At 38.6% G+C, this 19,991-nt stretch overlaps 2 protein-coding genes across 6 annotated transcripts in view; one reads left to right on the top strand and one right to left on the bottom strand.

Moving 5' to 3' along the window:
- The window catches only part of LOC143895589 (proton-coupled amino acid transporter-like protein acs), a 231,777-nt gene that overhangs the window by 103,745 nt on the left and 108,041 nt on the right, over positions 1 to 19,991 (top strand). The gene's annotated exons all lie outside the window — the stretch shown is intronic.
- Scalloped (TEA domain transcription factor 1 homolog scalloped) overlaps positions 1 to 19,991 on the bottom strand; it is a 167,242-nt gene that overhangs the window by 100,762 nt on the left and 46,489 nt on the right. For 4 of the 5 annotated variants that reach the window (XM_077402835.1, XM_077402839.1, XM_077402837.1 and 1 more), the window contains exon 2: positions 62 to 142. The exons of the other annotated variant lie outside the window; for it this stretch is intronic. In XM_077402835.1, the coding sequence (XP_077258961.1) occupies positions 62 to 98 (37 nt within the window). In that variant the 5' untranslated portion in view covers positions 99 to 142. The remainder of the gene's footprint in view (positions 1 to 61; positions 143 to 19,991) is intronic. 5 annotated transcript variants of the gene reach the window in all.

Here is a 19,991-nt window from a genome sequence, read left to right as displayed (position 1 = left end):
AGGCCCGTTTAAAGTAGGCCCGTCTAAAGAGAAAAAATAAAAAAAGAAATGTCTACGATACCGATGCTATTCTGAGTACTGAGTTCCCAGTCTTTCATGAGGATTTCTCGGGCAGGTCAGGATGACGGCGACGTGGGTACACCTATAATGCAGACAGTGATTGTCACATATAGACTGGCGTAAAAACATCGTGTTATGCGAAATTGTCGAAAGTTTATTAAAGTATAGTACTATAGCTACCTAAAACGAAAAAAAGAGAAAGAATATTGAGTGCACATTTTAAATAAGTAATCTAATATGAACTACATAGTCTGTAATTTTCTATAAAAATAATATAATCTCTCGCATTTCACAATTTGTAGATTAACTTGCACGTATGCTGTACAGATATAATTGACACTATAATTGCGATTGATTTAATTCAAGCAAATAATTATTTTCTCACTACAAAACTTTTGTATCTGGCTGTAATATTAAATTAAAAAAAAAGATGTTCAACAAAAAGAGTCCAAGTTTTCTTCCGTTCGTTGAACAGGCATGGTTTACGATCGAAAATCCGCCGAAGCAAAGCGCGATAATTATATCCGCGTGCGAGTTTTTCTTTCGAAAAGACCGGACGTTCTAACTTTCACACGTGCAACGTTTCTGCGGTGAAATCGGCGCGTTATACTCGTAAGTTGCGAGGTGAGCAACAGTCGCGACTCACCGTTCGCGGTTACGCTTACTAGCGTCTTCGGAAAGCGTGGAGAGCAATGAGACAGCTCTGCCTCTGCACGCATGCATATATTGCCACAAATGTGTGTAAACACACATCCCCTCGAATTACCTCGAAACGACACGCATGGCGATAAACGTAATTTCGCGTTTAATTTCGTTTAATTAACAAAATCGACCGTTCGTTTACGGCACACATACATGTTAAAATGAGATTTTATTGTACATTGGAGGAAATAAAACCTCGTTAATTGTTTTATATAAAAAAAAAAAAAAAAAAAAAAACGCGCGCATGTTGTGTATATGCGTGCGTACATATATATGTGTGGAAATTAGAAGACGAGCCGAACGAATGCGAGTCAGAATCATTGTTTTAATTTAATAAACATTGAATTTAACTTGCTGATAAAAAGAACAGTGAATAAAATAGCAATCGTAAATCGAGTATTTTATCGTTGTAGCAATATGTGAACAAAATTTATAAAATTTAAAATTAATTATCTCACATGTACGTACATTTAGAATAAATTTTCGAGTCAAGTCGAGAGACCAGAAAACATTTCAAGAGTTTATAAAAACGGAGTTATGTTGAAAGCTCTTCAATGTGGTTTTATATACCTATATGTACAGTAATGATATGAAGTTAAAATATATCGAAAAGTTGTGGATATGGTTGGGCATAAATTGATTTTTAGTCCTATAAATTACATTCGGGACAGAAAAGGATTTTTAAGTCCACCCAAAATCTTTACAAATAATATCTATTATTATTATTATTTAAAAATAAATTAATTTTTCCGAAATTTTGCCTATATTCGTTGACGTATAAAGTAACAAAGATACATAAATTCAACATTGATAAAGATATATAAATGAAATCAATCAATATCACTAAAATTTATAAATACAATCTATCTATATTATTTCATATTTTTCGCATATCAATTGTAGCCAGCGTGAAGAAATTCATATATAATAATAAATTACTGTAAAATTTGCGTGAAAAGCTAATGTTATAAAAATAAAAAATATTATTGTGTACATTAACGTCTAGATATTAATACACAGTTGGAAAATTTGTGTACTTTTGTAAAAATATCTGCTGGTTAAAGTTTTTGTTTTAAGTAATCAACACATTCATGTGTAAATTTAACACATGTCTGCTATATTAACTGATTTTAACAAATATAAAATGTAAAATTATTAAAATAATTTAAAAAATATGAAGTAATACAATTTGCACGTATTTATTAAATGTGTTAAAAGCAGTGAAGAGAGATAACTGAGTGTTACTCTTATTACTATTCTTCGTGTGATTTCGATGTGGTCTCGACGCGTCTCGACGTGTTTCATTGCCTTGTTATACTGCGTGTTATGATAGAAGTATACCAGAACTATTTTATCTAACTTTATCTTTTGATGATATGGACGTACATTTTTATTAACTGTTACTATGGGTGCGTTCGGGGAGTGCATTATCAGCGTTATTGCGTTATTCTATCTTTATTGTTTATTAGATGTAAAACAAGGATAGAATAACGCGGTATGTTACAGTAAAAAGAATATTTCTTATGTTAATTTCAAAATGAAAGTTATGTTAATTGCACTCACAATTAACTTCAAATTACGATCAAAATTACATTTCTCTTTTTGAAATACTAATGTTGAAATATTAACATAGTATCGGTGTCACCATTTAACATGTTACGTTAACACAAAAATTTCGTTTGGAACATGTAATTTATGTTAACACAAATTTTCCAACTGTGTATGTATAAAAAAAGTAAAATCTCAATAGTATAAAAATATCGCAAACTTTTCTCTAACAAATCGCATTTTATCTCTCAACTCTGAATAACTGAAATTTCCGCTCCATTGGCCTTTGCAATTTCCTATTTTTTCTTTTCGCAGCAGTTCAAAAAACAAACGGTGCGGAATAATTCATCGCTTTGACAAATTTTTCGAAAAATATTCAGCATAGAAATAGTATTTCACGAACACGTGAAATTGTTGCAATTTCTGTTCCGCGCATTCGAATGGCATAACGAATAGTTGATTTTTTTTCTGGAACACCTGTGTGCACATGGCATCGGAAATATTCCTTTAAATCAGAAACATTCCATGGATGTGTCAATTCTCGTTTGTTTCGACGCATTGCTTGCTTTTCTGCGTTCACAGATCACAGATGTCTAGAATATCGGTGTAAATCTAAGTATATCGGGCAATCATTTATCAATAAACTGCAACTAAGGAAATGAATGCGTTATATGTATACATGGAGGCAAGTTTTGCCAATTATTAAGAGAGAAATAACAGAGAAATGTTTCACGCATAATTATTACCGGGTATTAATTCCTGATTCTATGCAACTTAGCAATTATGACGGCAAACTAACGGAAAATGCGTTGAATGGTCGCGAACGTTTCCCAGACACACACCAATGTGAATTCATTGTTAACGTATATCTCTCTGGACACGGCTCACCGCAATGGCGTCAAAGTAGTTTATTTGCGACGGGAAAGCTACTGCACACGGAAGAATCAACAATGGCGAACAACCGGCCGAAACGGGTAAAAATATGTGAGAGGAAGGAAGAAAAAAGTAGCGGGTCTCACCGCAAGAGCGCCGAAAAGTTTATTTGTTTCGTGTTTATCTACGGCGTATAACTCCAAGTTCTTTTTTTACGTCCTTTGTGTGCATCGTTCTAAATCTTGCTGTCAGCAATTATGCGCGAATACTTCCATGACAAAGAACGCGGTGTTAATCCGACGACAATCTGACAACAACGATCGATTACGAAACATTACTAACCCTAACCGAAATTGTATCCCGAAGAAACTTATTCATTCTCGAATAAAGTATTTAAAATCTGCGCTTGGATTCGACTTGGACTTACTTCATAATGTCACAATTTTTACTTAATACATCGTTCATTTCCAATGCCTAGTAACTCGACGATTATTGACGTGGATAATTCCAATAACGAAGAGTCTGCAGTTTGAATCTATCGAGAGAAAAACATAAGGCGGTGGACATAAAATATTTCGCATAATGTTTTCCGATTTGCGTTTCTATCTCTTTTTTTATTATTATTATTTTTTTTAATAGTCGGACACGACGCGACATGGAAGATTGTAGCCGGCAAAACGTAATTTCTCCTTTTTAATCCGCTCTTGCTCTGAAAGTGGAGCATTTTATGGCATGCGGCCACACCCTTTGGCCGTTTATATTAGGTATATATATATATATACATTTTTTTTTAACTACTACTAAAAAATCCACACAACGAGACGAGTTCTCCTCGTATAAAGCCGAGTCCCCGCAAAAGAATGCGAGGTCCCAAGGAACGCTTCTCCTCTCTATGCGGAAAGGAATCTCGAGGGTGAAGCGCGCCCGAGGCATCATCCGACATCGGGCACGACGCCCGCGGCATCAGGAAGCTAAGTGCACCTGCATATTCATGCATACGTGCACGCATGCACGCGAGGTTCCTTAAACCGTATAATCCCGGGAATGTATTGGGTCAACAAAGAAGAGCTGTGGGGAGAGAGACCGGCGAGTGCTCGTGTAAACTATCGCATGAAGCATTTTGGAGCTGTTTACGGTGTTTGCGCGTGTATTTATCATCCGCGCAGATCTAAGTGAAAGAGGGTCAATAAGGTTAATGAGGTATTACGTCGTAATATCACGAGTCTCACGCTGATATGAATCTTGCGTCTTAAACGCCCGCGCCGTGTCGCGCCGAAGACATCCAATCCAAGCGATAACATTTCACTCGCTCTACTCGATAATTTAGACCTTTCTTGATTTTGTATATTTCTACGAGGTGTGTAATATTTAGTATTGTCGGAAGTTGACGTATAAAATGCGCTATTTAAAAATTCCGATGTCACGTGAATATGTCAAACGCGAAGAATCGCTTAATATATTAAACTCGACGTGTTTGCAAAAATAGACATCTAAATAGACATCTACTGCATAATTTCAAAATGTCGGCGTGTCATCTGGATTAACACGATGATATGTTTTAGGAGAATGAGCATTTTATTAATAAATAATTTATCCATCTCCATTGCAATAATATATTGTGAAGAAAATAAAGGTAGAGATTGAATATAAACTAATAAAAAAATTTACAAACTGCTTAATGTTTTTTTTATGATTTTTCAGTTATTTATATAGCAAACATTATTGCTCGTTACTAACAATAAGTTTGCGCGTCGATTTAAACTGAAATTGCAGAGAGTGAACAACCACCAGCGGCAAAGATATCGCGTTCGCCATTAGCGAGCTACACGTTTACACACTTGTATTCGACTTGTATAACGGATCGCGATGCCAGGCATTCATTACATACTATACACTCACTACCTCCACGTGAACTACCGAAGCGGGAGTCAAGAAACGTTCCGTGACTTGAACACGACCTCCATTAGCCTTTCTCGATCAGATCGCTAATTAGTTGGCATCGGCAGGTGAGTTGCAGCCTCCGCTCCGCGCATTCGCGCTTCCTCTCTCAGCGTGTCTCTTTAGCCTTCGATTGCTTCGACATTCCTCGCAAATATTAAAACTTGAGCGTGTATCGGGATCAAGCCCCGGAGCGTATAGAGAGATGAGACAGATGAGGTGAAATTTGTGAGGAAGAATCAGTGAATTTACACAGTGAATAAAGTGGTTTGCGAGTCAATGTAAAGAAAAGGATAGGTATTCCAAAGAGAAAAAAACCTGGAAATTGTTTTCTATTACGCTCCATCTTATTTTGTAATATGATATTATATATTACAATAAAATATGTTTAAATTTTAAACTGTAAATTATATTTCTCTTTGTAAATTTTATAACATTTTATAACATTTTTCAATTTTGTTTAAGAGCGCAAGAGAGAAAGAACGATCATATAGTATCAGATTCCTTTCGGAGGGAGGATCCCTTAAGATTCTCGATCTGATTGACGTAACGATTATCAAGCAGCAATATGACAAGATCTTTTGTATCTTGTGACTTTGCCTCTTTTGAAAACCATCGATCGCCATTCCGTTCTCCGCGAATGAACCGTTAATCGTTTGACGTAACGGCAGAGGCAACGCGGGCGGCTCGGTTCCGCGGCAGGGCCAGGTTTTAGGTGGCCGGTGCGGTTGGTGCAATGGTATCGCGAAACAACGTGGAATGGCGAAGAGCAATGGATAACCAGCGCGCAATTAACACAGCAGAAGCCTCCGCTTGATTTTACACGAGCCGCCCGCGGTAACCACCCCGTCCACCTCCTCTTCATCACGATAATCCACCCCCCTCTCTTTCTCTCTCTCCTCTCTCTCTCTCTCTCTCTCACCCTCGCGGCCCGGGCTCGAGCTCGGCGAATGCGGACGGGAAGCGCGCGGCGCGCATTTAATTTGCAAATGCAGATTGCTTTCCATTTTAATATAAATTGTTCGAAACAAAGGCAGTAATTATGCCGTGCTCCCGCGCTTTCAAAATGGCGGGGCACTCGTTACCGTCTCACTCTCGATCGCGCTCTCCCTCCGTCAAAATTCCCCCCTCTCTCTCTCTCTCTCTCGTTCCTCTCCATAACAGATATTATAGCATAGAGTGTGTGCGGAAGCAAGAACCTATGCAGGATGAAAACGAAAGAGAAAGCGAATCAATCGGAGCTTGCGTATACGAACGTGCGAGATTTTTGCGTCTTTGCGATGCAACCAAAATATTAGAAAGTATAAAGCGAATTGTGTCAAAATCACAAGATTTGGCGTTTCTTAATTCTTTTATTAAAATAAGAAATGTCGAGATGCTAATAGTTAAAAATAATTCTCATAAACAGAAATATCTATTTTACAAAAGAGATAAAATGTTTTGATTATAATATATATTAATAACATCTATATCTACATCTGCTCTTGGCATTATATAAGCATTTAATTATAAAATTAGACGAAGACATTACATTCTTTACATGGTATGAAGCACGTGATGTGTTTTGCTACATTAATTCTAGTAAAAAAAACTGAAGTCTTATTATTGCACAATGTGTAACCGAAATTACTTCAAAAGTAAAATTAATCATTACAATTAAATTGACATAACTTGTAATTTATAATACATATAATACTTATATGTACAAAATTAAATGCCATTATAAGACTGCAAAGACAATTGAATTTCTATTAAATTATTAAATATTGAACATATGTACATTTTGAGATATTCTTATTGAAAGAGTAAGTATATAGTCCAGTTACTATGTACAAAAAAAACGGATTATAAAAGACATAATTCTGACCCAGGATTTTTCTTTTGGGGGGTGTTGGGGGGCTCAAGAAAAGCTTAATCTCAAGTTTTCGACCTCTGTTTCCCGCTTGCTTTTTTTACGGGAGTAAAAAATGTGAAAAAATGGTTTTTCCGCGATAACTCGGTTTCTAATAAAGTTACAAGGTCGAATCGGAGCTCATTTTAAAGCTTTTTTTACGCTCTACAAATTATGTCGTATGACATTTTTACGTATGATCGATTGTTTTCGAGACATCGAACGAGAAAGGGAAATAAAAAAGTATGAGAGAGATATATTTAGTTTTTTCTTTTTACTCATTATTGTCGTCCGAACTTGCAAAAATGCTTCAAATAAAATTTGTAGAGCGTAAAAAAACCTACAATTTTTATTTGTTATTTATTTTATTTTGTTGAAAATTACGCCTTGTAGAGCGCCTCAAAGTGGAGAGTCGTCGTCATCGCGTTAGCGGCGCGTTGGTTACGTCGATACGCGGCACCGAACGCTTTCGCTAAGATTTCCGACTTCATTGAGGCAAATAAGTAACATAATAGGTGTTTTTTATAGGATTTTTCCCGCTCTACAAGTTACGTTCAGTGATATTTTGGCGTACGATCGATAGTTTTCGAGATATCGAAAGAGAAAAGGAAAAATTGAGCATTTTTGTTCGTTTTTTTCTATTTTATCGTTTTTCGCACACGAATCTGTATAAACGCTTCAAATAAAACTTGCACAGCAATAAAAATCGTAAAATGTTCTTATTTATTACTTTAATTTCGTTGAAAATTCCATATCGCACTACGCCTCAAAGTTGCAAATAAATCTTGCAAAGCCTGAAATTATTGTAGCTATTTTGAAACCGTCAAGTTTTCTTAATTACACTTACCGTTTCATTGAAGAATACATGAAAGCGTGCAGTTTTATATCTAAGTGACAATATTTGTGAAGTAAGTTTATAAGAAAGAAATACTTTATCGCTGACGCGATGGCGACGACTCTCCACTTTGAGGCGCTCTACAAGGCGTAATTTTCAACGAAATGAAATGAATAACAAATAAAAATTGTAGGTTTTTTTACGCTCTACAAGTTTCATTTGAAGCATTTTTGCAATTTTGGACGACAATAATGAGTAAAAAGAAAAAACTAAATATCTCTCATACTTTTTTATTTCCCTTTCTCGTTCGATGTCTCGAAAACAATCGATCATACGTAAAAATGTCATACGACATAATTTGTAGAGCGTAAAAAAAACTTTAAAATGAGCTTCGATTCGACCTTGTAACTTTATTAGAAACCGAATTATCGCGGAAAAACGATTTTTCACATTTTTTACTCCCGTAAAAAAAGCAAGCGGGAAACAAAGGTCGAAAACTTGAGATTAAGCTTTTCTTGATCCCCCCAACACCCCCAAAAAGAAAAATCCTGGGTCAGAATTATGTCTTTTTTAAATGTACATAGTGACTGGACTATATATTCGAATTAGAGAAATAAAATTAAAAAGTAATTAGAAATGCATATGACATTTACAATCATTTGTCGGAAGTTTTTAATTTTAAGTGTTTAACTTTTGTTCAAGTTACGCGAGATGCAATTGAAATTTTTTTCAATGAAAATTGCTATAAAAGGCAAAACAAATTGCATTGTCGATTCTCAGAATTTAACTTGCAAAACATTTTATGTTATAATATTAAGTGACGACGGAAATTTTCACTAAATAAAGATAAATACCTCTGAATTTATCAAAGAATCGTTGATGGAATATTTCAATTTCTTGCAAAATAATTCAAAGCAAACACAGATGTTCTTGTTGACTATGTACTTTACACATTATTTGAAGAACGAAATTGCCCAGTTGAACATTAGAACACAGCGGGAAGGTTAAGAGAGTACTAGCTCTCGCGAATACGAGTTTAGAATTTTTCAGACAAAAAATTCTAAATAGTAATTCGTAATTCGGTTAAATGGTGTTTCGAACAAACGACTGGTTGGCTGTCCCATTAAAACGCTCCGAGCGATACGAGGCGGGCCGTCGCGCCGCCGCGCCCGCGCCGCTTTGACGAACCTCACCCTCGATCGCTGTATGCAGTGTATGCGAATGGCGGGGGAATGCCCGCGGGCAGATCAGCGCGGCAAAATTTTCGCTTTGCTCGCTGGCGCATGACGCAATGGGCATACATACACATGCACACGACACTCGCAATACACAGGCGCACATCTTGCTCGCATCTCGACAGCAGGCCTTGACGCAGATAATAACGTAATTTAGCCGTGTGTGTATATCTGGGGGAGGTGGACGGCGGTGGCGCGTAATCGCATGAGTTGCTCTGCGTTGATGGTCTATTTGCCGCGTACTAATTCGCGAAAGCCGCGCGGCCTCGATTGAAATGCGTCTAGGGATGTTAAATCCGATCAGGTCAGATAGTTACGTATCACTACTTCGCCGCTGGATATTATACGAGCGCGCGCGTTTACGTCACAATACCTACTTCTCTCATTCTCTTAACCCTCAGTTACCTTACGTTTTTACACCCCGATATTACCTCACCAGACTCTGACAATGAGAGACCCCTGCCGTTTTCTCTAGCTTATTGTATATTGAAGACAAATGCATCAATTTGAAGTCTTTTTTTTTAATCGATGCGTCTTTTAAAGATCTATACAAAACTGTGCAAGTTAGATTATTCCAAGTTAAAAAATGCAAATGTTATTTAAAAAAAAAGACACGTTTTAACAATGTGCAGGGTCTCTCAGACCCAGGTGAGGTAACTGAGGGTTAAAATAAGAAAACTCATCCATTTTCAAATTGTTATTTCATACTCTTTTCTTTTTTTGCATTATTCACTGTTATACATATTTATATAAAGTTTAATATAAAAATATTAAGATATCTATTAATCTCATCAGAAGATAAACTATATCCTTGAAACGACATGACACGTGGATCCGTGTGAGCAGGAATGATTAGTAACCAAAAGTCCTGGGTTTGATCCCAACCTTCATTCCTCATCATATGTCCCATTATAAAAGAAGGAAAGAATTAAAAAAATAATAATAATAATAAAATGCTAAAAATTTTGTGTGAAATAACTGAAAAGTAATCGGTTGGAAACCAGTGATAAGATTAAATCTTATTCCAAGCACTTAAAAACGTCATAGATATACATCTCTTCCTAGATATTTTTTTTACATTTTCCATTACACAAGAATTAGTCGCAGCTCTGTTGTGATATCGCGAGCGGTATGCGTATAGAATCGTTGCGATGCCAGCCAGCGAGACGCTGACGGCCATCGCCGACGGTCGCCAAAGCAGGTAGGTATATAGTACGAAGAACCAGCCGATGGTGGAAGCGTTCGCGAGCGAGCGCGAGGCTTTACGCGGTTGCCATACACGGGGATGGAGTGCGGAGTGTGCATCGCCACCAGTGAATTTGGCCGTAGGATTTGAGATCCTGCCGGCTCGCGAACGATACACGGCCAACGTTCTCGGCTGCATCGAGTCAAGAGTATTCTGTCCGCTCCATCTGTCTAGCTCTCTCTCTCCCTCCTGCCCTCCCTCCTTCTCCCACTCTCTCTCTCTCCCTCTCGCCGTCTCTCTGCTCTTCTCTATCTTCTCGATTTGGACATATATGGGATAGAACGAGATAGATAGCGATAGCATTGGACCCAAGAGTGAGTGAGAGGGAGAAGGAATGAGAGAGTGAGAGTGAGAGTGAGAGAGAGAGAGAGAGAGAGAGAGAGAGAGCCAGAGTACCAGCCGAATTCCTAGCATACCGCGGGGCCAACTGGTTAGCGAACGATTTACGATATTGTAAACCGATGCGACGGCGGCTGCCGTGCCCACCGCCGAACCTCAATCTAATAGTGGCGACTCCAACCTCCGATGCTAGCCAAAGGCACGTCGCGTCGTTCTCCCGTGACTCTATAACCCGCGGAAGACTTGTCGCACGCCTTTTTCCGTCTATCAGCATCCATCAACGCAAGCACCGCGATTGCGTCTTCTATCGTCGAATCCCGCTCGAACACAATTCCCTATGAAACAATTGTAAATGAATCCTGAGTGATCCACGGGACGGTCTATCCGGCAAAAACATGGGAAATCTAGTGTGCTTTATTAGGAATGCATGACAAAGATGCATCCAATATATAAACACATAATATTATATTAAATACTGTACAGCAAAATTCGCGAGACCTTTAATTATGACGGAAAAGGTTAAAACATAATATGAAATGTAAGATACTGTATAAGAGAAATATAAAGATAAAATTTAATATAATAATTTACATATGTTTACAGCTTACATTATATTTTCAATGTTATTCATACACGGTAATTTATACACAGAAAGAATCGTTTAAAGTATCCAAAAACTTAGCTAGATACAGATTTGAAAATAGTTTTGTTAAACCATTAATTATGTAGGACGTTTAAGCTAGTTGTCAAAACTTTTTGCATCAGCATGCTATCATCATATACTTGAAAACGTTCTACAAAAATATGTTCAGATCTATATCTAATTAAATTTCCAGATACTTTACAGTTATTCTCGTCATCACGATGAACTGATAAAAAACATTCAATCTTTTGTGCTGCTACTTATGATTAATCTAAAATAAAATAATTCAGAAGACCACAACAAGCTCTGAGTTATATGTATATAAACTATATAGGCATCTATATACATATACACATGAGCTTGCATTTGAAAAAACTTAGACCATTTGAATTAATTCATAAAGCTATGCAAAATTTTTTGCAAATCTACGGTGACTGATAAAAAATTTTACGAATCGTGATGATCAAAATTCATACTGGTTCTGATTGAATTTTGCTCGACCAGGTCGAGCATCGAAAATGCGAATATGAAGCTTACACGAATAATGTGCGCGAATTGACACACGGTCGAATCTACATAATGTATCGAGATTCCCGGCATGAACATTCGCGGAAGCTAATATCAAATCGTCCGTTCGCGTGACTGCCGACTGACTTTTGTATTATCGACATAATGTTCGCTGATGTACGATAATGATCGAGAGGTAACCAAACAATGAGCACGATCGATCCCCGATCATTGGCGTTACGTTGTTACGCGAAGATATGTAATTAGAATTAGAAATTTCGGGAAGGTTCAAAATTGACTAAATCCATTAAACATAGTATACCAATAAATATAATATATATATATTCAGTAATTTCTTAACCAATAAAAAGTTTATGGACAAAAGTCTGACAAGTTCCGAGAAATAATTATGAGTTTACTTCATTATTTTTCTCTCCAACTAAAAATTAAAATTACCATTTTATATACACTTGACAGATTGCGTGTTGAGATTCGTAGATGATATTTTGACTCCAAAGTAATTTTAACGAGCATACACAAATCTTCGTTATTTCAAAAAGGTAATTGATTTCCTTGAGCATCTGCGGCCTATTTTCCTTCCTGCAGTTAAAAGCCAAGCGATGCGTGTGTGTGTGTGATTGTGTGCATTGTCGAAAAATCACTCGAATAAACATGCCGCTTTGAGATCGCGTTCCGCGCACGATACGTTTTTTTGTCGCCTGCGCAGATTGCATATCTGCTCCGCCAATAAACCCATTTCTCTGGCGATATTGTGGAATACATTTTTTTCATCACTAAGAATAAAAACTGAAACATCATTTATGATGTAACACCGAGGAGAATTATTCGCTATTTTTGGATATTGAGATTTTCATTGTGTATCGATATTCACATTTTCAACATTGGCTATGAAAGCTCCTTTCCAAAGAAAGATTCATATACATTCTCTCCAATGGTATAATACGACTCCATAAAATTTCATCGTCTACGTCAAAAACACGTACCGTAAGAGTGCGAATCACAGAGTGGACTCGGTGAATAATTAGAGACGGCGGTGAAAGACGGAGTAAAAGCAAGGCGTGGAGAAACGGTGGAAAAGGCAAAGCGACAATGAGACGCGAGGGAAGAGATCCGGAATAGATCTCGCAGGGTATACAACACGTGCGCGGCAGGGAAAAAGTCGAAGAGAGAGAGAGAAAGGGAAAGAGCAATCTCGCATACGGTAATCTAGTTGCAAACATAGCTCGGGGTTGGAGCTCGAGTAGCCATGCGGAATAATGATATGTAATCGCGAAACTCTCCTGCAGGATCACGCGTGTGCGTAACGCGAGTGCCTATATAGAAGCGCGAGTTGGGATCCGGAGAATCGTTATGAAACAACCAAACATGCGCGCGCGCACCGCAATAATCAACCTCGGTACCGCGATAATCAACACGAATATAGCCAGAGTGACATCCAACTTTCGTGTTAATTGCAACTGCGAACACAGCCCGCGATTTCGCAATCGGATCCGTGAATCGCACTTTAACGATTATTTCTAGATGAGCTTAAAACAATCCGTATCCGATATCGTATCCGTGTCTCGATTAGAATAATGGAAGAATCAAGAACCAAGGATTTAGGATTTAAAAAAAAAAATACTGAAACTCTGAGAAGCTTATTTTTCAATTTCAAGATCGTTCCACCCGAATCATTTTATTACCTGCACATTCGTAACTTCGTATAATTGAAAAAATGATGCATTCAGACTATTTTAAAACATATATACCTAGTATATTACGCGTGAATGTGGGTTGTATGTAATAACAGATAGATAAGTTCGCTGCCGCGAAAAAGGCGACGGAAAAAGTCAACAAATAAAACTCTGATCACTCTTGATTCAGTCCGATGTTTGAAACTATCAAACATCAGACTGACAATGAAATAACCAACAGAAACACAGAAGTCATCCCGACTAATTGTATAAGGCTTGTATAAACTTTCATCATTATTCCCAGATTTTAAATTCAATCTTAATACATGTTCCATTTAATTCCGCTATAATAAATATAAAAGTGTCATTATAGCACATAGACACGGCTGTCAACAACTCCGCCTTTGGCCACAAAAACGGGGATACGGAATTGCTCGAACGTACAAGACCCGTTCGTTTAACATTCGAGGAGAAATTAGATCCGTGATTAACAAACTAGACACGCAAACGCCGGCCGTCCGAGAGAGCAAAATTCCGCCCGACTCGAAGAGCTACCTACGAAAGCCGACCTAGAAGCGGATTTCCAACATGAGCGTCGAAGCAACTATCATCAGCCGCGCCTCGTATCGCATTCGTGGCATATGTTGCGTTGCGCATAGACGATGCTTGGAAAATTTCTCCGCGAGCCTTGCCCGACCCCGGCCCGAACCGGCTGTATTTTGTCCCTTTGGGGCCTCCGAATCTCGCTGTCTATTCGGTATTTCGCGGCACCGTTTGTCCCCTCCTCCCTCGCTCGCTCTCTTTCTCTCTCTCTCTCTCTCTCTCTCTCTCTCTCTCTCTCTCTCTCTCTCTCTCTCTCTCTCTCTCTCTCTCTCTCTCTCTCTCTCTCGATGCTGACGCTACTCATCCTCGATTCCCGTTCGAACGCGCGTGCACCTGCGACTCGCGTGCAGTCGCATTTTTGCGGTCGGTGCGACCCGTCCCGGGGCCGTAAATATGAGCGTGATTACTTTTAATTCCCTCTATTCGATCCCTGACCGCTCCCGCCCAAGTGCATCCATCCTATTCACAGCATCCAGCTTTACCTCCCGCTTCTTGCCTCTCGCCTCTCCTCCCACATCTGATCTCTCCCGCTGCATCCGTCTGACCGCTAGTTAATCATGTGCGTTGACCGCGTCGCTGATGAATCCGCGTTCGCCACGCGATGTCTGTATTATAAGCTTGTCCAAATTCTATTCCATATTAGAATAATTCTAATTTTCATACGTGTATCGTAAAAAGTTCGCTTGAGATTCTTCGATGCTAAAGAATTCTCGAGAAGATTGAAAATTGAAAGAAAAGATATATTTGTTTTTAAATGAATATTTTATCTCGACAAAGTATTACATGTTTCTTCCATCAAAATCGAAGAAGTGAAGAAAGAAAACGTGGAAACCTGGCACATTTGGTATATCAATAAATCTCACGTTATAAATAATTAGTATAAGCACAAGATCGTTATTCAAAATAACACATTGCCACGACGGAAATTAATTTTATAATGCTTTTCCATCTGACAAGATATGGATATAAAATAATAATATACATTTTGCTGGAGTAACCTGTGATCTAAGTGCGTTAATTATTATCGCATGTTTCAATGCTCCCCGCTAAACTAACGCGATACGCCCCGTGAATTAACGCTCTCAAAAGTATAAACAATTATGAGAACTACATTTCCTCGAGGAAATTTATAGAAGCTGCGCCAAATTCTCGTAAGATTGCAGGTTTCATATAAAGTCTCGGCAGCATTTGCGGAGGTTGCGCGCAATCTGAAAATCGTTGGGAAATTCACGGTATACCTACGTGCACCGGCAATGAACTTTCGTGAATTTACGACGACGCATCGGGTTCGATAATTAAGGCCGAGAAAGACAGGCGCGCAGCGACGTTATCTCGCAGTTTGGCCGTACGCCAAAGGAAAGGAGACGCGCGCCAGGAACACGTGCGTGAAGCCACGCCGCTAATCGTGAATCACACGCTCGAATCGGTTTCACGGGAGCGAAAATTCGCGGTGCCGCGTGAACCCGGGATAAACGAACGGGATGCACAAATCGATATCAATCGATAACTCCTCATCTCCAATCATTTTACACGGTAAAAGTATCAATAATTAGAATTATAAAAATTAATTCAGTTACTCCATGTGAATGCATATATTATATTATATACGTTATTCTTTTTTAAAACAATGTTGATTACATATACAATATGTATTTTCCTCGTGATCGATCGTTTCCGCGCCGCGCCGACTTATTTCAGTATCAGCGTAGTCACGATGCATTATATTGTAATGCGGCGAACAGACGTGCACGCAATGACACACGATTACGAGGGCGTGAGCAGGAGGGCCGTTCCGCCGTGATTACGGCGGAAGAAACGTTAACGATCGACCGTAGTGATTCATTTGCTACGCCGCAATAATCGCCGAAGAGCATACAATGCGATGGCGTATGCGATTAAATTTAGCCGGGCGAGGATGCATCTCTCATGCAGGATGTTGCCCAGATATATTATGATCGCGATGGCGATTATTATAGTAGTGTCGAGTGTGATCGGCCAGATCTGTATGGCAATGTGCGATTATTATGGGCGGCGTGTGTGAAATATTATTACGATCGACACTTTCGAGGAAAGTGATTCATCGTGTGACGATGTTACGCTCTGTAATATACGCGCTTTATCTCCATCCAATTTATTTTACGTTATTACAAAACGTGACAAACCCGCCGCCACAAAGTGGAAGAAAATCAGCTGTAATGAGCGCTCGTTATTGGGAATTTTGATGAACGCATCGATATTAAAACCTCGTCATTGAACAAATTAATTTATGAACGTATCAGTTTTATGGTATATGACCCGAGTGCGGCATAACGAGCGCGACGCGATAGATATTTAATCTATTTATCATGTTATTTGTAATACTGAACGCGCGTGATGCAATATCGGTTCCAATAGGATTGGAATTGTTACACGACAATCTTTGAATAAGAATTAATGAGCACGATGCATGTTCTTTTTTTTTTTAAAAAGAGTACGATAAAACCTCTTGCGATCAAACTTGCGTCTCCATACATAATTGATTAAGCACCAATTTGTCTCTGAATTTAAACGAGATTGTCAACGATGAAATCATACAATGTAATCGCGAATATCGATGAAGTTAACAAATTTATAAACGTATTTGATAAAAATCTCAGGTTATGAGTGGAAAATGCAATTGTAATCTATATTTACTTCTTAATTCTATCGACGATGAATTAAGCAAAACTCTTCTTTAAAAGTATGCGTTTATTATCTTTAGCATTCCCAACGCCACAAATAAAAACGAATTTCCACCAAAAATCCTGCCAAGAAAAGACTCGTCGACAAATTGCCGGTCGATTCATTTTCCAGAGTGTAACGTTTAAAATACAAGAAAAATATTTCAGAGAGAGAGAGAGAGAGAGAGAGAGAGAGAGAGAGAGAGAGAGTCACGACTACATATTTTTATACGCTCCGAAATTTCGAAGATGAAGCTCTTGCGCGCTCTAAAAGCGGACACGAGATTTATTTAAAATTCGACGCCGCCCAAGCTCGCGCCAAAGCCAATAAAGGGACAAAGACGCGCCCCGCTCAAAGGACGCGGACGGAAGCTGCCGCGTGTTAAGGATGGAATTGTAAATCAAGCTGGAGAGATCCTTGATCCTTCGCACGAGTCGCGAGTCGCTCGAATGGCGCGAGCCGTACGTATACGTACGCACACGCACATTTATATAAGTATCTACTTAGGACTGCTCTTTTTCGCGAATAAATTCACACGAGAGAGAAGACTCCGAGCGGGCTGTCGCGACTTATCTTATCCACAGTGAAATTTAAATTCAAACCGACGTATATACACATACGTACGCGCGCGCGCATGTGTGTGTGTGTGTGTGTGTACGCACGTCTCCCACAGAACCGCTCCGCAGCCTCTTCTCGCGTAGGAGGTCGGCCAAGGTGGACGGATTGTCGGTCGGCTATCGGAAATATTTTCCAACGCCGAGAATTTATCGGGCGTCTGCCCGGAAATATTTGAAAATTCCTTCGACGACGAGGAAGGTAAAAAGGGAGAAGGGAACAGGAGGAGAAAGGAGAAAAAGAGAGAGAACAGGAGGCGAAACGGAGGCGCTCCCGGAGGGAAGCTACAAAATTTTTCACACCTTAATTAATTCCGCGAGAGGCAGGATTTCCAGGATCACGACGAGGTGAGAGCCTAGCGATCGATAATACGTTCCGCGGCCAGCAATAAAGTCACGTCGGCGAAAATATAATCCCTTCGATTTCGTTGCGGATTCTAGTCAGAAATCTAAGCTTAACAAAGTAAAAGGGAAAAAACGAGTCAATTGTGAAATCATATATTAAGTAAAAAATAAAAAAGGTCACAAACGTTACACAAAAAAAAACAGAATTCAAAAAGTTTTTCCTCTGTAATTTAATTAATTTCTTATTTATATATTTTTTCATTAAAATATCTCCATCAACAAAAATTTGTTTCACGCTCTTATACTCTCTCAATCATTAAGAAATTATTGAAGCTCTTTCGATTATCGTTACGTCCTGAAACAATGTATTGCACGCACCATTTGTCGGATTTTTCGGAAATGACATAAAATCTTCGGAAGAAACTTTGCGAGACTAATCGTCGATTTCCGCGACGTGAAGAGAAACGGGAGGGTCTTGATCGTCACGAACGTATCTCCCGTAATATAAGGGTGGAGGAATAGATTACGATTCTTCACCCTCGACTGTGCTTTTCCGTCGAGAACGGTCGACATCCCTTATTGCGGAGACTCATGAGTTTATTGCGAACGCGACCACGTGGCATGTACAGGGTCGTACCGATTTATGAGTGTGTATATACATATATATTTGTCGCAGAGACAATTATCTTCACGAGCACCGACATCCGCATTTATTCGCGCGCGCTTCGACACTTCCTTTATCCGCGTCGCCAGAGAATTCCGCGATCGGAACGATGAGCGATCGAGTCGAGACGAGAATTTCAATTACTGACGTGCGTCAGTACGAGTGACATAAAAAGTGCTGAAAAACAAAAATTGAACTTCGTTTATAGGATTTAATGATTTTAACCTCCGATAAAAGGAATCGCCGAACGAATTCGTCGCGTTGCTGCGCGGCGGCGTTTTGCTTTCATTCAAATGTGAGAATAGCAACGATGGAGGCGATGGATCTGAAATCCACAATGAATATTACCAGGTGACGATCCCGAACCATCCTCTTAGAATTACACTTGTTGCTCGGCATCTTCTCGCGATCTACAAAGTCGCTTCCGACGACTGCACTTTTATTGAATAACGAAAGGCTGAGTATTAAAAGAATTTGCGAAGCAATCTCCAATCTCCGTCGTAAGCTCGAATAATGATTTCGTTATAAGATCGGTTCGTTAAACGCTTACTATTAAGAGACAGAAACAGACAAAGATAAAAAGAGGGAAGAAAGCGAACAGTCTGATTTATTAAATCGTCGTTAATCATGATTAACCATTAACGTAAACACCCCCATTTTATAGATAATATTAAAGAGTCAATAAATAAAATTGTTTTCATCAAGAAGAAACATATATACCTATATAATATTAAGTTTTTTAATTCAAAATAATATTAATTTAACGAACAATTTTGATTGCCTTGAAATATTATCGACTGTACAAATTGTTCTCGAAAGATTTTATTTTTAAATGAAAAAAAAACCGTTTAAAAAAGCGATTATTATATAGATTCAGAGCATTACCTAGTTAAAAGTTGAATTTATTAGTTTTTATTAGCAAAAAAATTAAAGCAAATTATGATACAGCCTCTTCTATAAAAATTTACACACGTGTAGGACTTAAATAAACAGGAAAGGCCCAGCATTTGAAAAAGAGCGTACAATTCGGACTCTATTTGCCGTTATCGTATTTTATTCTGGCTTCAATCTTGTGAACCGGTACGTGTGCTCCCACGTGAAGGGTCGAAGATGAATACATAGGGTGGTTTCTGGAATGGCAAATACGTTTTCCGTTCCCCTCCGAGCTATTGGCTCTTATCGCGGTCCCCGACTGGATTGTTTCGCCGGGAAAAAAAGTGGAACAAATTACTATCGTTCGCAACTCTCTTTTTCTCTTACTCTCATCCCCTCATTCGCCACTCTTGCTCCATTTCGTTCCGCTATGGAGCCCACACTTTAGTTAAGGTTTGAAGGGCTCTCCAAAGAAAAGCACCGCGACCACCAAGTTTATCACATGCGATACGTTAATGAAAAAACACGGGACGCAGTGATGTCTAGCTAATGTAGCAAGAAAATTTGTCTATATAGGACGACGAAAAAGAGAGTAATGTATTAAAATAAATATTGTACTCAATGTATATAAATCACATTGTCAAATATTTCATCCACAGACAAGTTTTCCTCCATTAATCT

This window comes from Temnothorax americanus, unplaced genomic scaffold, assembly GCF_048541705.1.
Source record: "Temnothorax americanus isolate GAGA-0224 unplaced genomic scaffold, ASM4854170v1 Scaffold16, whole genome shotgun sequence".
In the NCBI taxonomy this organism is placed as follows: domain Eukaryota; kingdom Metazoa; phylum Arthropoda; class Insecta; order Hymenoptera; family Formicidae; genus Temnothorax; species Temnothorax americanus.
Note: the sequence above shows the minus strand (reverse complement) of the source record. Positions and strands in the feature narration are given on the sequence as shown.